Source organism: Corvus kubaryi, unplaced genomic scaffold (assembly GCF_017639235.1).
Source record: "Corvus kubaryi isolate FWS band 111438036 unplaced genomic scaffold, C.kubaryi_AGA036_p1.0 74, whole genome shotgun sequence".
Lineage (NCBI taxonomy): Eukaryota > Metazoa > Chordata > Aves > Passeriformes > Corvidae > Corvus > Corvus kubaryi.
The window spans coordinates 5,351,639-5,377,188 of NW_024582061.1; the positions used below are offsets into that span (position 1 = coordinate 5,351,639).

General features: G+C 41.9%; 1 protein-coding gene across 1 annotated transcript; it reads left to right on the forward strand.

Annotated features, from left to right (window-relative positions):
* Positions 1–1,073: 1,073 nt before the first annotated feature.
* TTLL12 (tubulin tyrosine ligase like 12) lies at positions 1,074–25,494 on the forward strand. Its single transcript, XM_042050471.1, has 14 exons — positions 1,074–1,230; positions 7,393–7,568; positions 9,525–9,723; positions 11,449–11,608; positions 12,201–12,334; positions 14,902–14,978; positions 19,392–19,508; positions 19,635–19,829; positions 21,393–21,504; positions 22,304–22,455; positions 22,530–22,611; positions 23,040–23,108; positions 24,629–24,767; positions 24,988–25,494. The coding sequence occupies exons 1-14, from the start codon at positions 1,111–1,113 to the stop codon at positions 25,137–25,139; spliced, it is 1,884 nt and encodes a 627-aa protein (XP_041906405.1). The 5' UTR covers positions 1,074–1,110; the 3' UTR covers positions 25,140–25,494.
* Positions 25,495–25,550: the final 56 nt, after the last annotated feature.

Consider the following 25,550-nt stretch of genomic DNA (forward strand, 5'->3'; position numbering starts at 1 on the left):
ACCAGTCCAGCAACTAGAGAGGGCAGAGAGCAAAGAGGTATTTCTTCAACATGGCACATTCTCCACTGACTGTAGTCTGTGAATGTGAGGCTTTCTTGACCAGCTACTAGATCCTAAAATCCTATTTCTTGACTATTTCCAGGGCTGTAAGGCACCCCTCCCAGCACAGTGCTGTGTTGCCAGCCCAAGCAGCATTGAAGTTGAATCCTTGATTTGAGGATAGGCTGGCAGGAAAAGGAGTTTCCACAGTTTCTGGCACAGGTAATTGTCATAGGTTAGCCAAACCAAACCACTACAGTAATCCACAGAGGGAGCCATGTGGGCACAGCAAAGCCCTGACCTGTGCTCTGAGCAGTGTCAGACACCTGGCTTTGCTATTGGAGCTTTATAACCGTACCTGAGGCAAGACCAAAGCTACCAGAAATGTTTAAAAAGCCTCGGGTTAAACTGGCTTAGGCTGTTCCCCACAGAATCTTAGAATGAAGAGATTTTCTTAGAAATCTCTTCTAAACTAATCCAAGGAAGGGTCTAGGAAGCCAGCACTCTGCTACATGTGCTTGCAAAAAACACACCTCCCTCTTGTACTGACAGATATTTAAGACAGGCCTACATGTTAAAATTCCCTTGTTAATGTTCAAAATAAAAAAGCTTTAATTTAATAAATGACTGACACTGTATGTCTTCCCTGAGCATCACAACTCAGAGAGCAATCCCCACTGCTGTGGCCCGCAGTCAGCACCTGCCATGCCTCACACCCCGCGTCAGGGGCTATGGCTGGGGCTTTCTAGAAAAGTCCCTAAAACGCCGGGAAAATAAATTTAAAAAAAAAATACTGTGGCCAGCACTGCACAACGAACGCTGTCATTTTATTAAAGCTCAAGGGCACAAGAAGAACAAAGGAGAAGCAGAACCCGCATCTCCTCACCAGACTGAAGCCTCCTCAGGCCCCTTTTCCTCCGCGGCGTCTGGAACCGGCCCTGCCCTCCCGGCGCCCCCGACCCCCGGTTCCAGGGCCGAACCCACGCCGTGCTCGGCACGCCCCGAGCGCCGCTCCCGCCTCCCCGCCCGCCCCCGGCGGGGCCGCCCCGCCCGGCGCGTTCCGGCCCGGCCATGGCGGGAGAGGGTGAGGAGGCTCTGGCGGCCTTCGTGGCCCTGCACGGGGCCGCGCTCCGCGCATCGCGGGTCCCGTCGCGCTACTGGGAAAGCCTGAGCCGCAAACTGCGCGGAGAGGTGGGTGAGCGGCGCTGGGGGCGGCCCCGGAACGGGGAGAGCGGCGCTGAGGGAGCAGCCCCGGAGGGCAGCCCCGAGCCGGGGCAGAGCGGCGCTGAGGGAGCAGCCCCGAGCCGGCGGCGAGCGGAGGCCGTGGGACGTGGTCGTGGAGAGTGGTGCTGAGGGCAGCCCCTCCACGCCTGGGTGAAGAAGAGAGTCTGTTGCCTAGCACGGAACAGTGGGAAAGGCACGGTGTGGGTTGTGTTACCGAAACTGCAGCTCGGGGCTGTAAAAGGCGTCAGGTGTATTGTGCATATCTGATTTCGTCTTATTGTTGTCGGCGTAAAGTTTGAAAGCGTTTGGAGATGCCGGTAACGAGAGACGCAGTACTGGAGAGACGTGATGAACCTAAAAAACCACAGCACTCTACCAGCTACTGAGAAAAAAATTAACTATGTCCCAGCCAAATGCAGGACAATGTCCTCAACCCTTTGCTTTTTATGCGAAAAAGAATTAAGAAAAACCAGCAACAGTAGTAGTATTAGACTTGGGATGTTGCCATATGTTCCATTATGGTTTGTGTTGGCTTTTGCCTGATTTTTAGGGTTTTTTTCCCAGTTCACTTCCACACAGATCTGTCATTTTTAACTGTGCCTAGCTCAGTCAGCTCATCTCATGTGTTCATGAGTTACCTGGCTTGGGCAGTTTTTTTCAGGTGAAGCTGAGCCCTGGCCCTGAACTAAAGGGAGAGTGGAGGCACAGACACACTCCAGGATGGAGTATCCCTTTTCACCTGTGTAGCAACCATTGCTTCCTGGAGCTTTGTGATGAGAAAGGGAAGAGAAACAAAGTCAAGAAAAGGAGTGATTTTAAACAGATTGTAAAGACACGGGTTGTATTTAAAAATTTTCAGTTTGCACATCTGCAGCCCAGCCTTAGTGATGAGGAAAGCTGTCTTTGATTTGTGGGAGTAAAGGAACAAGGAACTGAGGCAGGAAAGAGACGCAACCCGAAACCATTTGTCTGGAGAGTTGAGAGTGCTTGAGGGAGTCTGGAGGAGTCGGCCTGAAGAAGAAAATATGAATGAGGTGAACTTCTAGTCCTAGGGAGAGAAAGAGATCTGATAGTGGGAGAAAGCAACTAGAACAGGTAGTATAGGATGGTGGGGAAGGAGAGGGGGGCTGCAGTTCTACGCCCATGTACAGGTCAAGTAATTTCTAATTACCTGAATGCTTCTTTTCCCCATCTCAGCTTCAAAGTAGGGACAGGAGAAAAGCATTGCAAGTCATGATGTGAGTGTTTATAGTCAGGAAGGGTCTGCATGTGTTCCTGCTGCTTTCAATCTGTTGTCTGGTACTGTTAATAGCAGGAATACATGTTTATTACAGAGAAGATAAATCTACATTATCTCCAGCATATGCCCAGTCACAAACTTCACATGGAATTACACTCCCCTCAGTAAGTATTCATGCAAGTGACCTGCTGCTCTGCTTAGGTAGGAGAAGAGGACGCTCTGCTTAGGTCCTGGAAGAGGACGGAACAGAAGGCTGTATAAAACTGCTAAGGAAACGCAAAGTTGAGAGGTGTGTGTTTCCACGTGCCAGTATGAAGCTGGAGGTAGCAAACTGAATCTGTGCTGTGACCTATTGCAGGCTTGAGATTTGTGACCTGTGGCTGAAATCCTTGCTTGTTACCAGCTTTGCTGGGAGGGTGTAACATTTAGAAGGTAAAACAATAGAGTGAGAAGAGACCCGTGGTGCTGATGTTTTTGCAGAGGCTGGGATGACGAAAGGCAGAAGGAAGAAAGCACGTTCCCTAAGGCAGCAGGCTGCTCCTGCTGCTTCATTTTACTTGCAGTGGTTGCTGAGCAGGCTCTTCTGTACTAAGTGTTCCAGTGTGTGTGGAAAAACAGACTTAATTATTTCAGTGAGCTTTGGAAGATAAAGTAAGCTGCTGAGAGTGCTTGTGTCTATTGCTGCAGCTTCTGGGTTTTGTCGAGAAGGAGGGCAAAAGGATATTGAGGCGATTGGGATATCCAGGAGAAGTTACTGTAAGGAGTGCTGTGGACTGGGATGACTTCCTGAGGAGGTAGAGACAGAGCTACAGGCTTAGTACTTAGAACTGGACCATGCAGAATGGCTGGAGGAGCAGCAGTAAAGAAAGAAAAGGAGGCGAGGGGAAGGGCTGAAAACGTTTTGGGAATCTACATAATAAAGAATAACTGAGGGGGCAAAAAACCAGTGCAACATGGAGCATAGGATGAGTTTCCTTGTTTCATGAGTGACATGGAAGGAATTTTTCATTTGTCCTAACCTGCTGCAAAGATTAAAACTTTATAGCATAGAACTTGAAAAATTTGCATCCATAGTACAGATAAAAATATCTCTTGCATCAATACCTCTAGAACCCAGCCCGAGCAGCTGTTTTCCAACACTCTCACACGTGTTTCAACACACAGAGTGAATGCACCCTCCCTCCACTGAGTACAATAAAGCCTGTGAGAAGTGGAGGGTTTGGGTTTTTGTTTTTTATTTACCTTGGGTTCTGCTGGAGCAGGTTTCCTTCTGAGAGCATTATGTAATTGGATTGCTCATTCAAAACATGCTATAACTGCTAGACTGGTAAACCTGCCTTTATTTATTCATTTTGCATTTAGCATTCAGCATCTGTTGGGAGGAATTTTTTTTTGTGTTTCTGACAGAAACTTGAAAAAAAAATACATGCATGTGTAATCATTCACTACAAGTGCTAAAATTCTGTTTCTAGTGTAGTGGTCGTTTCTTATGCTGTTGGCTAAACTATGTATAGTATGTTTATAAGCCTGGAAAATACAGTGCCTGTATCTAATTTTATTAATAGTATTTTTTCTTCTATTCCAGCCATACATTAAGTTATTTTGCAGGCTTCTGTGTATTGCAGGAAGATTTTTGTAGCCCTCAGATGTTGCTGGCAAAAGACTGCTTAGAGTTTCATCCCAGTTAGAAATGGAGGCTCTTAATTAATTACTAGAAGGAATGCAGCATGAAAATATTCCTAGACTTTATTTTCCAGAGCAGTGGAGGGCAGCCTGTTGCTCAGAGGTTACCTGTGGCCTTCAGGGCAGTTTGCAGTGTGCCTTGAAAGAATTTGCTGGACATGCCTGTGTGGTAATTGTCATGACATGTGCCTGCTTTGGTATCAAGTTCTCCTTGGGGTTGGTTAGGTTGGAACTGCACTGAACATGAAGAGGGAGGGATTTTGTCCAAACATGTTTTACTTGCAAGCAGTTGTGCCACTGGAATGTGTTGGTATTTTGTTATCTTCTAGAGGTTATTAGCTGCCCTGGTGGAATACTTAATGTGAGGTCTCCCTGTTCTGCTTCAAGCAAAAGATTACGTTTCAAATTGGTGTGTGATCTTATCCAGCTGGTTTTTGCTTAAGGAGCTTACTTAAGATTCCCTTAATGGAGCTTCTGTGTTAATAGGTTCAGTGTGACAGCCTGGCTCAAAGGGAGGGAGGAAGAGAGGAGACACAGAACTGTCTGTGTATCCACACTGACAACGAGGTGCTTCAGCCAAACCCATCAGTGCACTACTGAACTGCTCACAAAAAGCCACCGATTAAGGTGGTCTTGAGCTGCTGTGCGAGAAGTGTGATTTGCTTTGGGTGAGGGATGCATATAATTCACTTTTACAAGGTTATAAATTTCTCTAGGAGAAATTTTTCATTAAGCATAATTCTGTAAAGGTATTAAAAGTAGAGTTGTTTTGCTAATTGCAGCTGCTACAGTCTCATGCATCTGATGATTTGTTGGAGGGAGAGATCAAAACTTTGGCTTAGGGCATTTGGAATCCCTTCATTTTTTGAAGTCTTGGGATGATGTTTAATAAAATATAAACCCAGCAGCTTCCCCTTACTGTTGTGGAAGAACTTGATATTCGTTGTGGGTGTTTGGTAAATGGGTGGAGCCTGTCGTGAGCGAAGGCTGAATCTGAGTCAGCCGCTGGCTCACCTCGTATCCCTCTCTGACAAACTCCTTAAGACAAAAGATAGTCTAGGAAAACACACGCAGTGCCACGCTGCAGCACATGTCAAGTGGCTCCCCTGAGTCACAGTTACACTTTTCATTTTCTAATGACTGCCAGTCACTTGGCTGCCGTTTCTTCTGCTGGCTAATGAGGTTGTTGAGGATGGCCCTTGATCCAGCAGCAGGAGCAGTGAAGTGTCTCTTCAGGGAAGAGTGGAACGTGTTTCCTGGCACACTGCTTTTGCTGGCTGCCGTGGGCTGGGATTAGCACTTGTGCCCTGAACCAGACCAGGGAGCTCACCCAGCTGGGAGCCAACCTGACAAAAATTAATGGTGAGCACAGGGAAGAGCTCTTCCTTTTGCTGGAACCTGCCTGCGGCTACATCAATTTCAGTGACTACAAATTTTCAAGGCAACTGTGCAGAAACTTAAAGAAGCATTGGAGACTACTATTAGAACAGGAAGAGGTTGTGATGCTGCTTACTAGCAACTGTAAAACTAGAAATAAATTCGAACTGCTATTTTTATACCTGCTGAAGTGAAAAAAACTAAGTTTCTGGGTGGTTTTTTAAATGGATGTTTTTTTAATCTCTGGTCAGTTTGTTTGCAAAGTAATTTTCTTTACCCTAAAAAAATGCTTATGTGTGTATTAGCCAACATACTGTTAGCATCTTCTTAGCATTTAGCTGAGAAGCTGTTAGCTAAGAAGCTATTTGCTACTAACAGCTAATAGCTGTTAGCTATTGTTAGCATCTGGAAGGCATCCCTGCCCATGGCAGGGATGGAACCAGGATGATCTTTTAAGGTCCCTTCTAACCCAAGACATTCTATGGCTTTTTTTCATCTCACCTTGCCTTTCACCATCCCAGAGGAAAATACCATCCCCTGTTCCTCAGAAGGGAATTTCAGATACTTCTCCACTCGGATCTGCTCTATGAACTGTGGTTTAAGATGAGAAGTAGCGGTTGTTTCCCTGCTGACTTCTTCCCTCTTTGAGCAGTTGTCTGCTTTTTCTAGGTGACCTTTCTTCGCAAATGTGGAGTTGATTTCCTTACCCTCCTGTTGAGGCTTAGCAAAAATAGTTGTCCTGAAGAAACACTCACCTGAACGAAAAAAAGCTTGTTGCTGCTGCTGGGATTTTACAACTAATAAGTTGTCAATATATAGAAGTAATGATTTTTAGTAATCTGGCGTTGCAGGCTGTGTGTAACTGGGTTTGGAGTGTTGAACCAGTAACTCCAGAGCTCACACTTTAGACCTTTCTCCCTCCCTGCTACTTTTTAGTCATATTAGATTGAAGCAAAGGATTTGTCAGCCCATGCCTGGTTTGTTAGGTGGTGTGTAAGTGACTCTAGCAAAAAAATAATTCTCTCTGAAAGAATTTCAACAGTCTTTTGAGGCTTTACATATTTTTGTCTTCCCAAAAGCATATGTTCATTTTGGAGTGATGAAAGTTGTCAGCAGGGTCTTGGTTCTGCAAGATATGCAAGCCCACTGTTTAGCAAGGGAGTCTTGTGTGGTGCCTGCCCTAATTTCTGTATGTTCTAGATGAAGTAGTTGCATCCAGAGTAGGCAAGAATGTAAACAAACCCCTTTCAGCACCTTAGTAGAGGTAAGTGTATAAAACTTAACTTTATATGTAACACTATAAGGAATCTCCCAATTTATCTGGAAGTGAGTGAGCACTGATGGTTTCTTTTATAGGGAAAGAAGAGAGAGGGAAACAGGCTGAGATTTCTTAACTGGTTCAGAACTCAACTGGGAAAAGCTCTTTTTCTTCAGGGACCTTAATGTACTTTAGTTGGTTCTGGAGCCTGGGTAACACCTGGTTTTGCAGGTCTTAAATTACTGATTTTAGCAAAGATTGAGCAAAGGTATTCTGTTTTTACCCTCTAAAATTCTTAATGAGGCATTAAACTAATAAACAATCATTAGTAGACCTGTTGGTGCCAGAGAAACCAACAAAGCTTCCTGCCAATATTAACTAAAGAAATTTCCCAAACAAACAGCTCTGTTAAAATGTGAAAGAATAAACAGTGTTGTTCATTCATCTCTTAAGTTAAAAATGCCAATTTTTATCAGATTGCAGGGAAAAAAATATCTACAGGTGTTGCATCGTGCATATCAGGGCTCTGTCTTAACCAATTGCATGATATTTGGTGCATTTTCCATCTCAGGTATTTGATGCTGGTGACTACTTTGGAATAATGCAAGTAGAAGAGGTGGATGAGGAGGAAGAAGTTGATGAAGAAATGGAAGAACAATTTAAAAAGAAACCAAATCCTGGAAATGGACCTTGTTTCAAAGTTATTGTAACAAATGAGAATGGGCTTCAAGCTTCTAATCCCGATAGGTGAGTTGTGATTTTGAAAACAGTGTTCAGTCTTTGAGTAGTGTGAAACCCTAAAATGATAGTGACAGTTTGCTTTGAGACTTGTTTGATCCTATTCAGAAATCCTCTTTTCCAACTCTAAGACATAGCTGCATGTTTGAGGAGAGATGTGTGCTGTGAAGCACACCTTGCAGAGGGTGCTGGAAGAGCAATTATCTTAATGTCATTCCTTTTTAAATCGTGCTGGAAGATACTTAGAAATTGCTTTTAGTAAACTCAGGGAGAAAATAGGGAAAAGGCAACCTTGAAATGATTTCTGCAGAAATAAAACAAACCTTTGTATCTGCAAGACTCTGTGCCTGTGGAAAAAAACACTGAAGGAATACTTGTGATATCCACAAATCTCATGCCAAGAAGGTACTCACAGTAATATTCTGTGGGCTAGTACATTCCCTTCAGTCGGCTAAAGTGTAATTCAAGAGGGTGGTCATGTGCCTGCATGTATAATTGAATGTATCAAATTACTGTTCTGTTGCTTCAAATCAGGTTATCTGTCATTAATATAAGGCTAAGATGCATCTATAAAACTAGAATAAAGTTGTGTAAGAAACAACTTTATATTATAGCAGTGCTTTTTGTATTCTTACTGGTTTCAAACATAGAACAGAGTATTTAATAAAAAGCATTGAGATGAAGTCATCTCTGCTGGAGATCTAAATGCAATTCTGCTCAGTTCTATAAAACTTCTGTGAGACCTTTCGTACTTTCTAGATCTTAGGTAAACATGCAAAATCTAAAAATTTAAATCAGGCTCGGTGTGTAAAACCAGCAAAGAGTCACAAGTATCTGCCTTTACATCCCTGCTTTACCCTAAGTCATCACCTTTCTAAATGTGAGGATTTAAATTCAAAACCAGCTCCTGTGATAATCCTGGGCTTCCTTGCAGCGTTTAGGTGTGTGAATGTAGGAGCAGAACACCAACGCACCTGTTTGCTGACGTTTTCAAAGAGCTTGATCTTACCATTCTCTGGAGCCTTTAATTTTAAAACTAAATGAGGTTTCATGTGTGTGTGGAATCTGGGATACAATAATTGTTCAGCCATACTTGCCCTACGTGACAGCTGACATGTTTTTAGCTTTCTGAAATATGGGTGTTGTGGAGGGGTTTTTGTGTGGTTTGGGGTTTTTGCTAGCAAGTAGAATTCAGATTTTTCTCTGTATTGGTTCAGTCAGATGATATAACCAAAATATGGAGAACCCTTCTGTTTGAAAAACTGTGGGTTTTTCTAAAGGTCATGCAGCCTAAACAAGCGTTAAACTTGTCAAGGGAAGCGGTGCCACATATGTATAGTTTTATTTTGGGTTAGATTGTAATTTTTTTAAACAATGCATTTTTTTCTAAAAATAACTTGGTGACACACCCCACCCCACCAAAAAAAAAAACCCCAAACCAAATTGAAACAATCAAAAGTTTTTGCTCATTTTCTTTTAATAGCATATACAGGCTTCTGATGATCTGACTTGTCCACCTGGCTTTACAGATGACAGTAGATGTGACAGACCTCGTGGCTAACAAGGTCTTCAAATAATTTTTCAAAATAATGTGTTGTTTCCCTGCTTCAGTGAAAATACCAGGTTGATGCCTAGAGTTAATAGTGATTAAAAGGGAAGACATTTGTGTTTGTGGCTTTTAAAGGGAATAAGCTCATGAACTGAGTGTTCTTCATTTGCTCCTCATTTCCATGGAAATGCTCACAAATGCACCATAAGCTTTCTAGAACAAAACCAGAGTGTTAATTGCTGCTGGAAAGTTGCTCCTACCCTGCAACGCCACGGTGTGTGCTCTGGGAGTGACTTTGTGACTAAGAGCAGATTAGCTATCGCACCATCTACAGGGAAATGCAGCCTTTATTCAGAGCATGTGGCTGCGTGTGCGTGAGAATGCCGGGGTGTAACAGCACCCAAACTCTCCTGCAGCGTGTTCCTCATCGACCACGCCTGGACGTACCGCGTGGAGCACGCCCGGCAGCAGCTGCGCCGTGTGCCCGGCCTGCTGCACAGGATGGCCAACCTCATGGGCATCGCCTTCCACGGAGAGGTCCCAGACGAGGGCAGTATCGAGCAGGTGCTGCAGGAAATGTGGAAATACAACCAGACCTACCAGCTCTCTCAAGGGGTAAGTCTCTACAGGATGCTAGAAATTTTGGGGTGAAGACGTTCCAGGACATGGATCTTAACAAAGATCCTTACGGGCATTTCAGAGTAAACTCCTATTTGGGAAGGAGAGCAAATGCAGTGTAGAGATAAAACACACAGCAGCTTGCTACCAGCTTTCTGATGAGAAATTTTAGAGGTTATTTTTTAGAGAGAGAAGAGTCTGCTGCAAAAGAAAGGGGCTATAAGTGGGAGGCCTGTTTGTATGTTATGTTGGGTTTTTTCCTACTCAAATTTTTTCATAGTGAAGGAAAGAACCTTTCATAGAATCAGATGTTTTGCATGAAAGTGTTTCAGCAGTGCTTGCAGTTTTCCTCACGTGTGCAGAGTGCTTTACAGACCAGGGGTGTATCTACACTGCCAAGTAATTCCCTGTACTAATTACTTTGGACTGTGTAAATGTTCTCTTACCCTCAGGTGAGAACCAGCTGGCTTCAGGATGGAGCCTGAGTGTTCCTAGGCATAACTTACTGCAAGGGCTTCTACTTTATGGGTGTGTGGGTAAGAGCACACCAGGTTTGGTCACCCTGCCCTCTGTAGTCCTTCAGCACTGTACCAGTGTGTCTTGAGCCTTCAAACACCTTCAAGTGCGCACAGGACATTTCTGAGAGAATACAACCCTCAGGGTTCAGCTGAAAATCCTATTGTAGGGTTTGCAGTGGAGCTCCAATGCTTTTTTGAGGTTTTTGAATTAAAGAGGAGAAAGGTGAATTCTTTGGCCTCAGCCCTATGCAGAATGGGGAGGGCTAACCCTGAGCAGTGAGAGCATGATCAGATTGCACCTATTAGCTCAGGATCTTGAGGTTGTTCTCTGGACTGGTCATCTTTATCAATTAAGCTCAGACTTAACTCACAGTAGAATCAGGTCAGAAAAATCCCTGAGAAGCAGGTTCATACTTTTTCCTTAAATAAAAGGGAGATCTGAACAGTATCTCTGAGTATTTTCTATCCTATCTCTTTGTTTCTCAATTTGTCATGAATAGCTTGTGAGTCAAATGGAATTATCTGTGGTACCACTTGAAGTGTGATTTTCCAGAAGACAGTTAATTCAAGCTGTAGTTAAACTTGTCTTCTGTTCCCTTTTCTGGGATTGTGCTGCTTGAATATCTTAAGTCTAGTCTCTCTGCTCTATTTCTGCCTCTGTGAAAAGACCACAGTAGTGCTACCAAGCAATTCAAAGTTTATTATCTCATTCAGGACTTCTTCATGGCAAGTGTTGCAGGAAGGGGCACTTTGGTAATGCAGCCTCAGCACTTGCAGCCAGCTGCAGGCAGCAGTTTTGCTCTCCTTCACTCTTAAACTTCAAACACTTTTTAGCTAATTGATTCTGATTAGAAACTGAAGGAAAACTAATCCTACCAAGCAGCCTTCTGGTGGTTTAGCTCTCTTAAGTGGCTACTTTGGTTCAGGGAAAGTGGGTCTGGTGGCAACAGCAGTAGCACGAGAAAGAGGATGGGAGCGTGCAGTCAAGGTGGGAGCAGGTATTCCTTCCCAGCAGTGCCTGAGTGCTGGCTTAGCCTCAGGGCTGCAGGGCTGAGAGCATTACTCTGTGTGGAGCACCTGCCCACAGTCCTGGCTAGAGCAGGAATCTGAGAAGTGGGGTAGGGGCGCTGCCACTGCCTCTCTCTCACGGAGCTTTTCCTGCAGTCAGCGTGTGCGAGATGTCTCCCTCTGTTTAATCCTGCAGACTGCAGAGGAAAAGGTTCCTGTCTGGTACATCATGGACGAATTTGGATCACGCATTCAGCATTCAGACCAGCCGAGTTTTGCAACAGCACCTCTGTTTTATATGCCTCAACAAATTGCTTACACGGTTCTCTGGCCTTTGAGAGACCTTGAAACTGGTGGTAAGTGTGTGTGTCTGAGGAGCTGGGGTTTTCTTAAATGCTTGCGATAGAAAACAGGCCAATTCTTAGAAATCACTGAGCATTTCACAGTAGAACAAATGTTTCAAGACCAAATGGCTGTGTTCTTGTAACACTGTCAAATATAATGTTCTGTCTGTTTGGTATTTCCATATTTTGACATAGAGACCTTTTATCAGTCCAAAAATGTTGCTGTTGTTTTATTGATAGAGAACCTAAATCTTGCGTCACTGCCTTAGTGAAACTGCCAATTCAGTCATCTAAGGATTTTAAAAAAAATCCCTTAAAGTCGGTGTTTATAGCTTTGAGTCAAATCATCAGGCTCTGAAAGTTGGGAAACACCAGGCCAATGATTTATTCCTGTAATCTTAATCAGGGGCTACCCTATGCCTCTGTCATGTGGAGAAGATAAGCATCCTAAATAATACTCTTTTTATCACAGTTCTTTAATTATCTCTTAGTTTTTCATTTAAATAACAAAAGTTGTGCTGGTATTGACTGTACAGCTGTCATTTGAAGATTTGCAGTGGGAGATGAAAGGCAGTTCCTAAAGGTTCTCCTGGTTTTGCTGCAGATGAAGTCACTCGTGATTATGCTCACGGGGAAACGGATCGCCTGATCAGGAAGTGTGTTTTGTTACCGTGGGTGCCTACTGAAGTGGTGGACGTCAGCTGTTTTACTCCAGAGCCACCAGATGAGCATTACCAGGTATGATTTTAACAAGTTAATTCCATATCTTATCTCCATTAAGAAGAGACATGTCATGGTTTAGCATAGTTTGGGTTTTTAGTTAAAGGAGGGGCTCCATGTCTAAAAAAGCATTGCAAGAATTCTGATTTTGCCTCTTTAAACTTAAAGATTGATTCAGAGGACAGCCATTAAATTAAAAAAAACAAATCAAAGCACAGTGAGACAAGAAATGTGCTACACTTATATGTAATATCTAAGTGTTTAAATACTGGAGCAACATAAATGAGTTCTAATATTTTATTGCTGTATTGCACAGCATTTTTTATAAGCACACTACAAGGTACTTCATATGAGGCATCCATCATCCAGTTGGATACTTGATACATGGTCTAATAGGCTTATTGATTGGATTTGTTATTGTAGCATTGCTGTTCAGTCTTGAGTTACAGAAAGATTTGGTTTACTATTTTAGGAAAAGTTACATTTTTCAGACTGGATACTAGGCTGTGTTGTGGTTTAGAACCTTTAAATATTGGAGCAGAGACATTTTTAATTTGATGGCACTTACAAAGTACTCGTTCGGTTTGTTTCCTTTCTAATAAAGGTTTGGGATATTTTAAGGATGTGAAATTAATATTTGGAATCTCCTTTTCATGAACAATGTCTGCACAAGATTCACTTCTTAGAAGAATGAGGAAACTGATACCTATGAGGAAGATGTACTGGCTACTAATAGTATTCACAGTACAGCTTCTAAAGATGAATCTATATCCCAGTCTGTTTCTTTATGATGGATGAGAGGCAGAAAATGCTCTATCCAGCTTGTTATTAACAATATCTAGTCAGAAATGAAGTTAACCTGCTTCTGCTAAATAAAGGTATACACTTGTAATAGCTAGGCTGTCCTGTAACCTAAGTCAGATTGCTTGGTTGGGATTTTGCATTTTTGGAAGAGCTGTACTTTGCATTAACAAATGAGGAACAGCAATGCACCCACAGTTTCTCTTACATGTGTTCTCTTGGCAAAAGTGCCTTGGTCTCAGATAAGGCAACTTTTTTGCCCATGTTTTAATTCTGTTTTGGTACTATCAGGTCAAGTTAATGAACTGTGTGTGGCAAATGGGTCCAGTATCCTCCTTTACCAATCTACCTTAAAACATCTTTTCAAAGTAACCTTTTTTTTAACTGTCTCTGCCACTGAGCTGTTGAGAAGAGATGAGAGCCCTACTGATGCTAGCACCAACCAACAGAGCTTTCTTTTACTCTAGAATATCTAGCAGTAGATGAAAGTCTCAACTGGTGACAGACCAGTGAAGAATAGCTCAGCGCATGGCACATCCCCAAACACCACATGTGACACAGCTAGAAAGAGATACCGTGTTGCTGACAGCTCTCATTATATGTAAAATAACAAGAGAGTTGTTACAGCAACATGGTGGCTTAACTTTCTGATACCTGTTTTTTGTTCTGTTGCCTAATTCTGGTTTCCAACACAGACCACAAAGGCTGTAACTTAAATGATACTGTAGCTGATGATGGGGCAATGATTGCAGAAACAAGTGTCAGGGAAAGCAGCTTCTGATGAAATGTCTGGGATGGAGGGAGTATCTCTGGGACTAGGGAGATGTCAACAGCTCCCTGGGTTTGATCTGCAAAAAACAATAATGCATCCTTTGATACTGTTCTGAGAATTGTAATCTTCTCACCTTAAAAGTACAGGCTCTCCTATTCTTAGGTGACTACAGGAATTATTTTGTATTTGTCCTGCCCAATCTGTTTTAGAAGGTGATGTCTAAGATCTTCGATTACCATTGTGGTTTTGCTTCTCTTTCCACTTATGTAGGATTTTATTACCTCTACCAGGCTTAAAGAGGTGCCTCTGTGACTGGACAGACGCTTCACCACTGCAACTTATGGCAGTCTGGAGCAGCTGGAATTCAAAGAGCTGTTGCACAGCAGCAGCTGCTTTTGTTTCTCAAGATGCACTTCTTCTATCCCAGAATATCTGTGAGCTGCTTCCTTCGGCAGGGCATCAGCAATGATCCAAAAGTGTATTTCCTTCTACCAGTCACAGGGGGGCTGTACAGGATGGAGAGAGACTTTGCAGTCGTGGTTACTGCTGAAGACTGCAAAAAACATTTTGCCCGTTTTCACAGGAGCAGAATTGGCTTCCAACCTCCTGTAATTTTTTTAGTCATCTGTAACAAAGCATCACAACTAAATGGTCGGTCTTCCATTTTGTTGGAAATACAGCAACTTTGTCTTCTATTGTATATGGCTGGCTGTGATTTGAGATTTTTTTTTTAATGTTTAGGAGACAAGAATTTCTCAGGGTCTTTCAACAGTGTTGATATGCCCTGGTCTTGAAGCCTTATTTCTCGTTCCTTTTTACTGATAGGATTTCCTTCAGCCTCTGCTCTTGTACTGATATTTTTTTTTCTGAACAGCATATCACACAACATAATAGAATTGTCAAAATGTACTCACTGAAATTCACTTGTACCAAAGAGAACAGGCCAATAAGACATGCAATGGATTCTTTCATTCTGCCTAGAATTAACTTCTTATGGTTTTCTGTTTTCCAGGCAATTTTAGCCGAAAACAAGGAAAAACTTCCTCTAGTCATAAATCCTCCAGTTTATGCCAAAGACAAAGTTTTCAAGTACGTATTGACAAACCAAATGTTTTCTTACCAGGATTATGTGCAGTATTGCAGTGTGGTCAGGCTGAACAGCCTTTTCCAGCTTTGAACAACAGAGGGAAGGTGAAGGTGTGGTTATATGAAGCCACTTGCCTAAGATTCTGACTTACTAGTTGCTCCTGTTGCATTTATTCTTCAGAGTGAATGTCACTTACAGAATTTCTAAAGAATAAATTTAGTTTGGTTTATTGGGGTTTTTTTTAAATAAGTGGCACCTTCTGGGTGAAAGAAAAGTTGCGTAATATTTTAACGCTAAGTTACACAGTGTTGTTTTCACTAAGTATTGCTAAGGTTTATAAGATAGACTAAAGACTTGTCTTCTGCATTATAGCATGTATGTCCACAGGGGTACCTGTGCTGCTCAGTGCTGTGTGAATATAACAGACTATTCCCCTTCTTCAGATGGCATTACCAAACAGGAATCTTATAAAAACCTGGGATGTTTTAAATTGGATATGTGTTTGCTACAAAAGCGGACCGTATGCTGTGAAACCATTTCAGAAGAAAGCTGGAAGAACATTGCAAAGATAAGGGATTTTTGTGAGCAAAAGCAGTAGTGCTGCATGGCCAGGCTGCCTTGTTACTGGTTTTATTCCAGAAAAACAAACCATCGCTTAGCATGTGCTGTGAGTTGCACTCCGGGGTGTTTGACACTGGGATCACAGTTCTTGCCTGAAACATTTTGCTTAAGGGGTAAAGTTGCACTAAAATGTATTTGGTAGATGTACTCACACACCAGCTTCTTGTGTGGATTTGTTATTCCCTAGATCAACTTTACGTGAGAAGGACTACTGGAAATCAAAGTCATTTTTGTGTAGAGGCATTTGTTAACTTGCCCAGTGATAGTCAAGATTCCTTTTGTAGCTGAAATCTCTGGTTACATGACTGTGAGGAAAAGCAAAAACTGCTTTTTTTCATCTGGTGTACTCAGATACAGGAGTCAAAGGCAGATGCATTCTGATAGAGGCAGAAAGAAATATTGAGGATGTTGGGAAATGTTGATACATTTTTCACTGCTTACCTCTTTATTTTGTATCTTATATTTCAAGTGAGCATTCACATTAGGCAAGGAAGGAGGGAGGGGGAAACACATCAAATTCTTCCTGCTCTTCTTCTAAGGAATTTAATCCATGCCCAATTGATGTACTCCTAAGGGTTTTCCTCTCTTTTCCTTTATCCTTTTCATATCTGGGCAGAAGGCTGTAGGATCCTTCTCATGCTCTGAATTTTGTCTACTAAAGTTCCTCCATGAGTAGGGCAGCATCTCAGAGTCCAGATGACTGACTGGGAGCTGCAGCCTTCCAGTGCTCTTGGCCTCTTTTAAAGCTTTGAAGGTTTCAGGGCTGTCACCATGGGCAGACAGATGGGAACATACGGAGCTGAGTAGATGTGTGAAGCCTGTTAATAATGTGTGTGCTCTGCTTTGTGAATTGCTGCTGTTTTAGGGGATTCAGAAGAAATTCAAGGCATGAGGTTGCAAAGTTTAGAACCTGGAACAAATTCTTAGTCAGCTTGTATCAAAGCAGAGCTAAGACTGAGAATGGAAGATGAAATAAATGTTTAACCTGAATTCTGAAAAGCAGGGGACTGAGTACAAGTAGTTTGATACTGCAAAATTATAGGTTCAATTAGGTCTTGTAGCATAGTAACTGCTGCCCCAGGGAGATTGTTCTATCCAGCTGTGCTGATTGCTGAATGGAAAAAAAGGTGAATCAAAGAACTAAATGCTTCAAAGACAGATTTATTAGGCAAAGTCTTTCCAGTTTGTGTTGGGCTTGATCATCTCTGTTTCTTTTGATCTTCTCTTTCATGTTTCTCTTCAGCTACATCAGTTATTTTTTTTAAATGTCCAAAGAGCTGTTGTTAGGAGACAACTCTTTGTTTTGGTTGGTCTTGTCAGCTCTGTGCTGTGGGAGTTGATTCTCATAACTGCTTCTTAGCTTTAAATACTTTGAGCAAATGAAGTAACATCTAAACATATTTACCTTACTTGCATAATTTTACCAAATATCATCTTTAATCCCAGACTTTATAGCATCCCTACCAGGACTTCTGTGAGACAAGGGGAAAAACCCCATCATTTGGGAAGTATGGTTAGCTGGCTTCATTAGTTCAGTGTGTCCCTGATACTGAATGAAAGGTCCAAAATAGCTTGGCTGGTACTACAGGATTGCAGTGTAGGTGCTCTGCCATCTGCCAAAGCCAGAATGGGACTTGGTGCATTTCTTACCTGTCTGTATCTTTTTGTGTGTGTTACCAGAGTAGACCCAGAAATGTGTACCAACATATTTAACTAAAGCCAAGGAAAATGCCATAGAAGATCCTATGTGCTCCTTAGATAACAGCAAAGGAATTCCTCAGTGGCTGTCAGGTGCCTGCCCTTTTAGTCTGTGTTCTTCAGTGCAGAGATCTGATTGTTTCAAATGTGTGCCTTAATACTGGATAGGCTGAAGTACCTGAGGGACTCTGACCACTAAACTCAGTGATAAATGTTGGCAGTGAAATACATTAATTTTGCATAGTGTTTCTAGGAGATTTGCATTCTCAAACTGAAATAATCTGCTTTCCAGAGCTTTTGACTGTCCCAAGACTTTATGGTAAGAGAATAGTGTACAGAATGGGTGGAGAAACTTAAAACTTTAGAACAAATGAAATGGACTTATTTTCCTTCTAATCTTAACCTCCCTCATCTTATTACAGTGATGTTCCTGCACTTAACAAAGATAGATTGAGCTCCCCTATTTCTTTTGTGCTGCACTTTGAACAAGTCTTCAAATACATAATCCTGAGTGCTCTGGCACTGGGTCTTTGTGGAATGGTGACTTGTAGGGTGTTTTTGTAAGGAACCAGTTAGAGGTTTTCTGAGCATCTTAAATTTTAGTAGTTCTTGTGCTGCATGTGTTCTTCCGTGCATATTTGTGTGGAGATTTTGGATGCTTCAGGACTTCATTACAGCATTATATAATTGGCCTTTTATCTTCAGGTCACCCCTTTGATTTCCTTTTGCTTCAGCAAGGACAGACAGTTGCTCCAAACCAGTGTATATTAGGGGAGCTTGTGGGTTTGGCAGAACCTGCAATAGATCCAGTACATCAGATTTGGTATTACACTTTCTCCTAGTGTGCAGACTTACAAGGAGAAGTCAAGAAGCCACAAATTGCAGGAAGAAATGCTAGTGGGATTCTGTGGAAATACTAACTTTGTTCTGTTGCAACAATGAGGAATGATTGGTGGCTTCTTTCAGCAGGCTAATTCCCTTCATCCACAGTGAAGTCCTCTCTCTCAGTTACAGGCTTCAGCATAAATAGTATAACTATTGTAAATATCTCACACATGGAGCTATGCAAAGCACCTTACATACTTTGCTTTTTAAAGAATTTATTTCCCCCTGTGACTGGGCTATTTCTGCAGCTCATCTTTTTAGATAAGTGTCTCTCAGGGGAGTATATATCTTCCAGTTGGTTAATAGTGGAGGAGGAGAGGAAAGTTCCACACCTGATAAGAATAGATCTGGAGAGGAGGAAGAATACAGTAGTTTCTCATGGAAAAAATTAGTGGTTGCTTATCCTGTTTAAATGTTCCCTTACCATGAGACTGATATAAAAAAACAGTCTCACTTTTTGAATCAACATGATGAATTCTGAATTAAGTGGCCTCCCTTTAAGCTGTAAAGTCATCAAAATAACCATTATTTATATCTGCTTATTTTAGCATCCAAGTTACTGGTTTTATTTGAGAGGGAAATTTCTTAAGATATGCAACAACTTGCTTTATTCTTGGTTACATTCTGAAATGTCTGTCAGGTTTGGGTTGGGGTTTTGTGTGATTTTTAAATGGGAGTGAGAGGGAATTTGTATCAAACCTCAAAGCCATGTGTATTTCCAGCATATACGTAATATAGCTACTTTATATGTTTGGGTTATTTGAAGTTCTGAACAAACAAAAATAATCTTCTGAAGCTAGTGAATGAAACTGACAAGATTTCCTATGACTTTCTTTCACGTGGATGACAGCAGGTTGATTTTTAGAGCTCTTTCAGGAGTGAAGGTATTCACAAGTTCGCTCTCATTTCTGGACTATTCAGTGGATTCATGTTAGTGCTTCTGTGTCAGGGATTTAGTCATCATGAACTGTTATATTTGTGAAGCTAAACTACCTGTAAGATTTCTGTCTCAAAATACAATTTTTTAATCTATCCCTCTTCAATTGAAGTTGTTTCTGTGTATCAAGAAGAGATTGTCACAAAGTGTGTATATAGGAAAAGCATAATTCTTGTAGAAAGTCAAACTTAAAACTTTTTTTTGTATTCAAGCATGAGTTGATCAGTTTCAGAAACTAAATTGACAGTTCTCTTAATGTGCTTCTTTCTTCTAGGGTTTTCACAGACATTCAGCAAGTCCTCAACAACCTGACACATCCCTGTTTTGTATTCACAGACAACGAGGGAGAAGCAGACATCCTCTACAACTTCTCACACTTCAAAGATTATAGGTTAATTAATTATAGGATTCATTGTTCCCCTAATAATACTTTTTTAACATTTTTTTGCTATAAAAACTGTGTTCCCAAAGGTCTCCACAACCTTCCCCCTTCACCAAGCACTTGTTTGCTTTGTAGGAAGCTGAGTGAGGAGAGGCCTGAGGTAATGGTGAATCAGTTCCCATGTGAGAACCTCCTGACTGTCAAAGACTGCCTGGCATCCATTGCTAGACGAGCTGGAGGACCAGATGGGCCCAGATGGTTGCCTCGGACTTTTAACCTCCAGACAGAATTGCCTCAGTTCATCAGCTACTTCCAGCAACGTGACAGAAGGTGACTTGTGTTTCCTCTTCCTTGGGTGTTGTCCTGTCTTGATCCCACTTTCCTCCAAGACCAGGAGCCCACATTTTGGTCTTGGCAGCTGTTGCACCACCATGAGTTAGCTCTTGCTGCATTTATATTCAAGTGAATTTTACCTGAAAAGTGGGAGCTTTTTAGGTATTTTTTTTAGGTAAGACTATTTAAGCAATGCAGTTTGAAACCCAGAAACTTTGCTGTGATTTGAATACAGAGTTGAAGTCCTTTGCTCGTTGCCTAGTCAGGATCTTGCCTCTTGTGTTTAATGAATATACAAAGCCTCAAAATGTGTTTGCAACAAGTGTGGGATTTTTTTTTTTTTCCAGGGCACAGTAGCTGTTGTTCTTGCACTTAAGCCAGTGTGGAAAATGTTTAAAGTACTTGGGTTCTGTAAGGTTACAAAAGTAAGATTTAGTTTTAGTGTTAGACTGAAGCAGTCAAGGAGCTTTAGGGTTTTAAATCCACACTTTCTGCTGCTGCAGCTGCCTTGAAGTGGATGGAAAGTATGATTTTTGTTTTTGTAAGGGAGAAAGAGAGCATTAGCTACTGCTGAATAACCTCTTCTGTCTGGCATGGAGTATTCTGGTTGAAAGGTTGCTGCTTTGGTGACACTTGCTTATTATGGTGATACCTGCCCGGGGTTTCATTGGTCATTATTTGCTGTACATAATCTGTTACGGACTGGCATTGACCAGGAGAGAGCACACCTGCCGTGTATCCCTGGTGTGGGGTGGCTTAATTCCTTTTTGATATCTAGGTTTGACAGTGAATGCAGTGTCTGTGTAGGGAATGGGGGAAGGAGGAGATAGGAATTTTCAAACTAACTAAACAGATGTTAACGGCTATCTTCAGCTCACTTTATGATGCTTTAATAGGTTGAGGAGAGGACATCAAACATCAAGCATCATCCTGTCCTGACTTGGAAAGACAGATGGAAAGACCGGCATATTGCTGGTTTTTCTCAAGGATATCTCAGAATTTTGCCCCTGGAGGTGTCTGAGTGCTAGAAAGCAAGACAATGGTGGTGTGCTTTCATTTTCCTGTAATGTGAACTGTTGAGACACTGTGTGGTTTCTTCCCAAAGAGATGAGTTATGGTGTCATTTAATGTGAATGATTTGGAGGTGTCAGTAGGGAACCGACTTGAAAAGTTGCACAATGCCCTGCCGGAATGTTCTCAGGCTCCTGGCAGAAGGATTCCACACCGTGACCTGTGCATGTTCGTGGTGATGCTGTCCTGTTGATGGGTTGTTTTCCCCTTTTGGTGGTGTCAGATGCAGAAGGAGATAAACAGTGAGATCATGCTAGGCCCTAACTGGAGAAAAAAAAAAAAATCTGTGAAAGGTATCACTGCCTTTTCTCTGCCTTATGCCTAAGACTTACGCTCCCAGCTGTCAGCAAAAGTCTTAATTCTTGCAGTGTAGCCCACAGCTTTATAAAGTATTTTTTCAGGAGAAGACATGAATCCAGTCAAGTGGATCTTCAGCCAGATGAACGAGGTGGATACTTATAGGTGTTGCTCTCTCTCTTTCTCTCCCAGAGGAGAAGACAATCACTGGATCTGCAAACCATGGAACCTGGCCAGAAGCCTGGATACCCACATCACCAACAACCTGAACAGTATCATCAGGCACAGGGAAAGCAGCCCAAAGGTGAGAGAGGATGGCTTTGAACAGGATTTAAAGGGCAGAGCTGAAAAAACTGCTTCATGGAAGGAGGTCTGAAAATACAAAGGAAATTCATTTTCTTCAAAATTCACACATTGTCCATAAGCATACAGTTCAGAATAGATTCAGTTTCAAATTGGTCAACTCCAGTTGTTGCAATGAAGTCAGTGTGATGTTGTCTTATTTAAAAAATAAAACTTGCTCTGACAATAAGGGATACTCCAGCTTGGTGCTGCTGTAAAGCCAATCCCCAGGCTGGCAGACAAACACATTGGCTATAGTTAGCATTGGTCATCAATTTGGGAACATTACTGCTTTTGTGCCCTGATTTATTGTTTTTGCTCTGCTCAGTAGCACAAAGTACCACCTTTGCCAAGAAGAGATGAATCAGGAGCTTTTTACAGAGAGCCTGCAACATCTACCTGCACCTCACAGTGTGTGAGCACTGGAGCTCGCTTCAGCACCCTTTCTGGGTGGTGTGTGGACTGCAGGTGTTTTCTGGGGTGCAGAAATGCACAGAGAATTGCTTCACAATTGTTGCAAAACAACAAGGTCACCAGAGTTAGAAATCTGTGATTTTTGCAAATGAGAACATACTGACCTCCTTGATTCCACACCCTGTTGTGAGAGTGTGACAGGAAGTCACATGGTGTATTTGTGCACGTTTGTGAGGAAAAGCTGAAGTGCAGGCAGGGGTACCCGAAGTCCTCGAGGTGCAGTGACACTTGCATTTCACATGGGCTGTGTTTCCTGTGTTTCCTGTGCTCCCTGTGCTCTGCTGCAGGTGGTGTGCAAATACATCGAGGAGCCGGTGCTGTTTGAGCGCGAGGACGTGGGGCTGGTGAAGTTCGACGTGCGCTACGTGGTGCTGCTGCGCCGCGCCAGGCCCCTGCAGCTCTACAGCTACGACGTCTTCTGGCTGCGCTTCTCCAACAGGTGCTCCCCTCCCCTCCGCGGGCACGGGGTACAGTGGGATACCTTGGAAACTGAGGCGCTGCTCTGTTCCTTAGGGCGTTTTCACTCGATGACTTGGATGACTACGAGAAGCATTTCACTGTCATGAATTATGCTCCTGGTGTGACATTAAAACAGGTAGGCAAACAGCCCAAAACATTCCCTCGCCTTTGTGTTGGTAGAAAATCTTCTGGTGGCTATTAGCAAATAACCTATTTCACATCCACTTAAACAGGGTGTTCAAAGTACCTGAAGTCCTAAGCAAATATTTTTCTAGACTCCTTCCCCCAGTCGTCTGTGATTATCTAAGGTAATACAAACCTACATTCTGAATAGGACCCACATTGATAGAGACAATAAAAGAATTACAAACAACGACAGCTTGTCATTGTCAAAGCCTTAGGGTGATCCTTTATAACAAGAAATCCTGGAACAAGGAAGGTATTCAGGAGCTCTTAATTCCCTCGTTCTTTACTTGTATTTGTATGAATGGCAAATACATTTGATGTCCCATTCTCTTGTCATTCCCAACCAAGACAGCCTTTGATGTTACTAAACTGTTTTAGGTGCACTGTGAAGACTTTATTCCTCTGTTTGAAAAACAATATCCTGAATATCCTTGGACAACGGTACAAGTAAGTCAGCAATTTATCTTTGTCATGTAAATGTTCCTGATCTGTTTGGGTTTTTTTTACCCAGCTTTTCCAAAAGTGTTGTGTTGTTAGGATTTTTTTTCTCAGAAGACTTATTTCATGCGTATCAGTTTCACAAAGGAGATCATATGTTAACCTTTACTTCAGAACTTTGTGTAATTTGCCCTCAAATACTTGGTTGTGAGAGAACTGTATTTTATAATTTGAGAATTTTATTTCATGATTACTCTATGATAATTCTCTATGTTGGACTTAGCAATACAGCTGGTCCTGACCACTCTCAAGTGCAGAGTTTCCTGTTGCTGCCCCAGCTTCTCTGTGTTAGCAGCCTTGCCAGAGGCCTGTCCCTGCGCCTTGCACAGGGACTTTTCACAAGCACACAGATAATTTTCTGATACCAGGGCATCTTTTGTCTGTAAAAAGGAAGCTACAAATACTACAGCTTCATAAAACATGCAGGAAGGCAGATGAGAGCCTTCTCATTGATGTTAATTTTTCCCCTGTGATTCGTGCTTGAAAGAAAAAGCTGAATGTGAAGAGCTGGTTCAGAAACATGCACAAAACTGAATTCTTTCATTCTTTCATATTAATTAGGAGCTGGAAGAAACAGAGTGAATGATAGTTGAGCCTTTATATGTGCATATTTATTCAAAAGTGCATAATTATCCAACTATGACTTGATTTCCTTGAATTAATTCACATTGGTTTTAACTAGAGCCTTGTATCCAATTAATGATACTCAGAATATGACAGGGTTTAAAATAGTCTGGAAGAGACTACAAGGGCTGAAAAGAGAGATGTCAAAATACATCCTGAAGGTTACCCAAAGTAGTACTTTGTGTGTTCAGAAAATAGAAAGTTTTACACCATCTTTTCATTTGCAGAGGAAATGGTTCACTGCAGTATAAACTCCTTGCTAAAATTTACACCTGTGTATTCTTCCTGGTTTATTTCACTTTCAGGTTGGATATCTGTCTGTTTTTCAAAATACCTATATAGTACATTCTTAAAATCTCCATGTCCCCCCCACCTTTCTTAGGGCTATAAATGGGTAGAAGATTTTTCATTACGGAACTAAACAAAGCTAAAATACAACTGAATAGGCAGGAAAAAAGCGCCAGAACTTCACAGTTGTACTGCTCGTCTTCACAGAACTCTCCTGGGTTTTCTTTTTCCCCTCCTCTACACGAGTGGAGTATTTTGCATAATGCCTGAGAAGGGGGTTAATTCAAATGTTAAATGCACTATTTTCAGGATTTCCATAATATTGATTGGCTCCCCAGGAAAGCCCATGGATATTGCCAGGTGCTGAGTCCTTTCTCTGTGTTGGCATTAGGTTTAAATGCACATTTGGAAGCCAATACTGTGCAGATTTTCATCTGTTGTGTAGTGCAATTGATACAAACCCCTTTAAAACACTGTATGATTGAAGTGATTAGAAATGTGTTTGTTGCTTTAATGGAACCTCACTTCTCATTCAGAGACCTTTTTCCTGTTATTAGGCAAGTATTTTTAAGGCATTTGCTGAATTGTTCCAAGTTGCTTCATCTAAACCTGCCCCTCTCGGCATCTGCGATTATCCATCATCAAGAGCAATATATGCCATTGACTTGATGCTTAAGTGGGACACCAGCAGAGATGGTGAGAAGCTCCTTTATTTGAATGTTGAATTGTTTGTTTGTGGACCTTTTCAGAAATTTATTCTTTCTCTTTTAACTCGTATTGTTTTTCAAGCATTGTGAGCTGTGTGCTCTGTGCTTTTCCCGATCATTTTCTATAAATTCTGGATTAAAGACAAGTAGTGATTTGGGGTCTCTGTAGAGCTTGTATTAAGCAGCAATGTTTGTGTTTGCCTTGACAGGAAGAAGAATTATGCAGCCTCAGATCTTGGAGGTGAACTTTAATCCTGACTGCGACAGAGCCTGCCAATACCACCCCACCTTTTTCAATGACGTCTTCAGCACCCTATTTCTGGATGAAACAGACAACTGCCACGTGACACGCATTGTCTAACCACTGGAGACATGACTCTATCAATTTCCTTCTCAGATATGCTTAACAGCAGGATTTAAATTTCAGTTCTATGAGCTGCTGATGCAACTGTTTTCCTATACTGATCACCAGGGGGAAAAAATTGTATCAGAAGAATATGCATATACCATATACTGTATTGATAATCCCTTTGTCTGCATTGTCCTTGTCTTGCTTTGTTCTTTCTGTAAATCATGGTGTGTGTTGACAAAGTGTCTTGTTTATTGAATATTGGAGACCTCCAAGTAGGACTTGTTTTTCAGGTAGCCTGATTGATTGCTTGCTTGCTGGGAAACATTGCACAAGTTCCTTGTGTCAACATTAAAACTATAATTTAGCAAATTGTGTTGGGGGTTTGTATGTCCCTTTCTTACCTACCTCTCCTATACAAAG

Coding starts and splice junctions, on each gene's coding strand:
- TTLL12 (XM_042050471.1), top strand. CDS start 1,111: ATGGCGGGAGAGGGTGAGGAGGCTCTGGCGGCCTTCGTGGCCCTGCAC. Junction 19,509..19,634: donor TCACACTTCAAAGATTATAG/GTTAATTAATTA, acceptor TTTGCTTTGTAG/GAAGCTGAGTGAGGAGAGGC. Junction 23,109..24,628: donor ATCCTTGGACAACGGTACAA/GTAAGTCAGCAA, acceptor TCCTGTTATTAG/GCAAGTATTTTTAAGGCATT.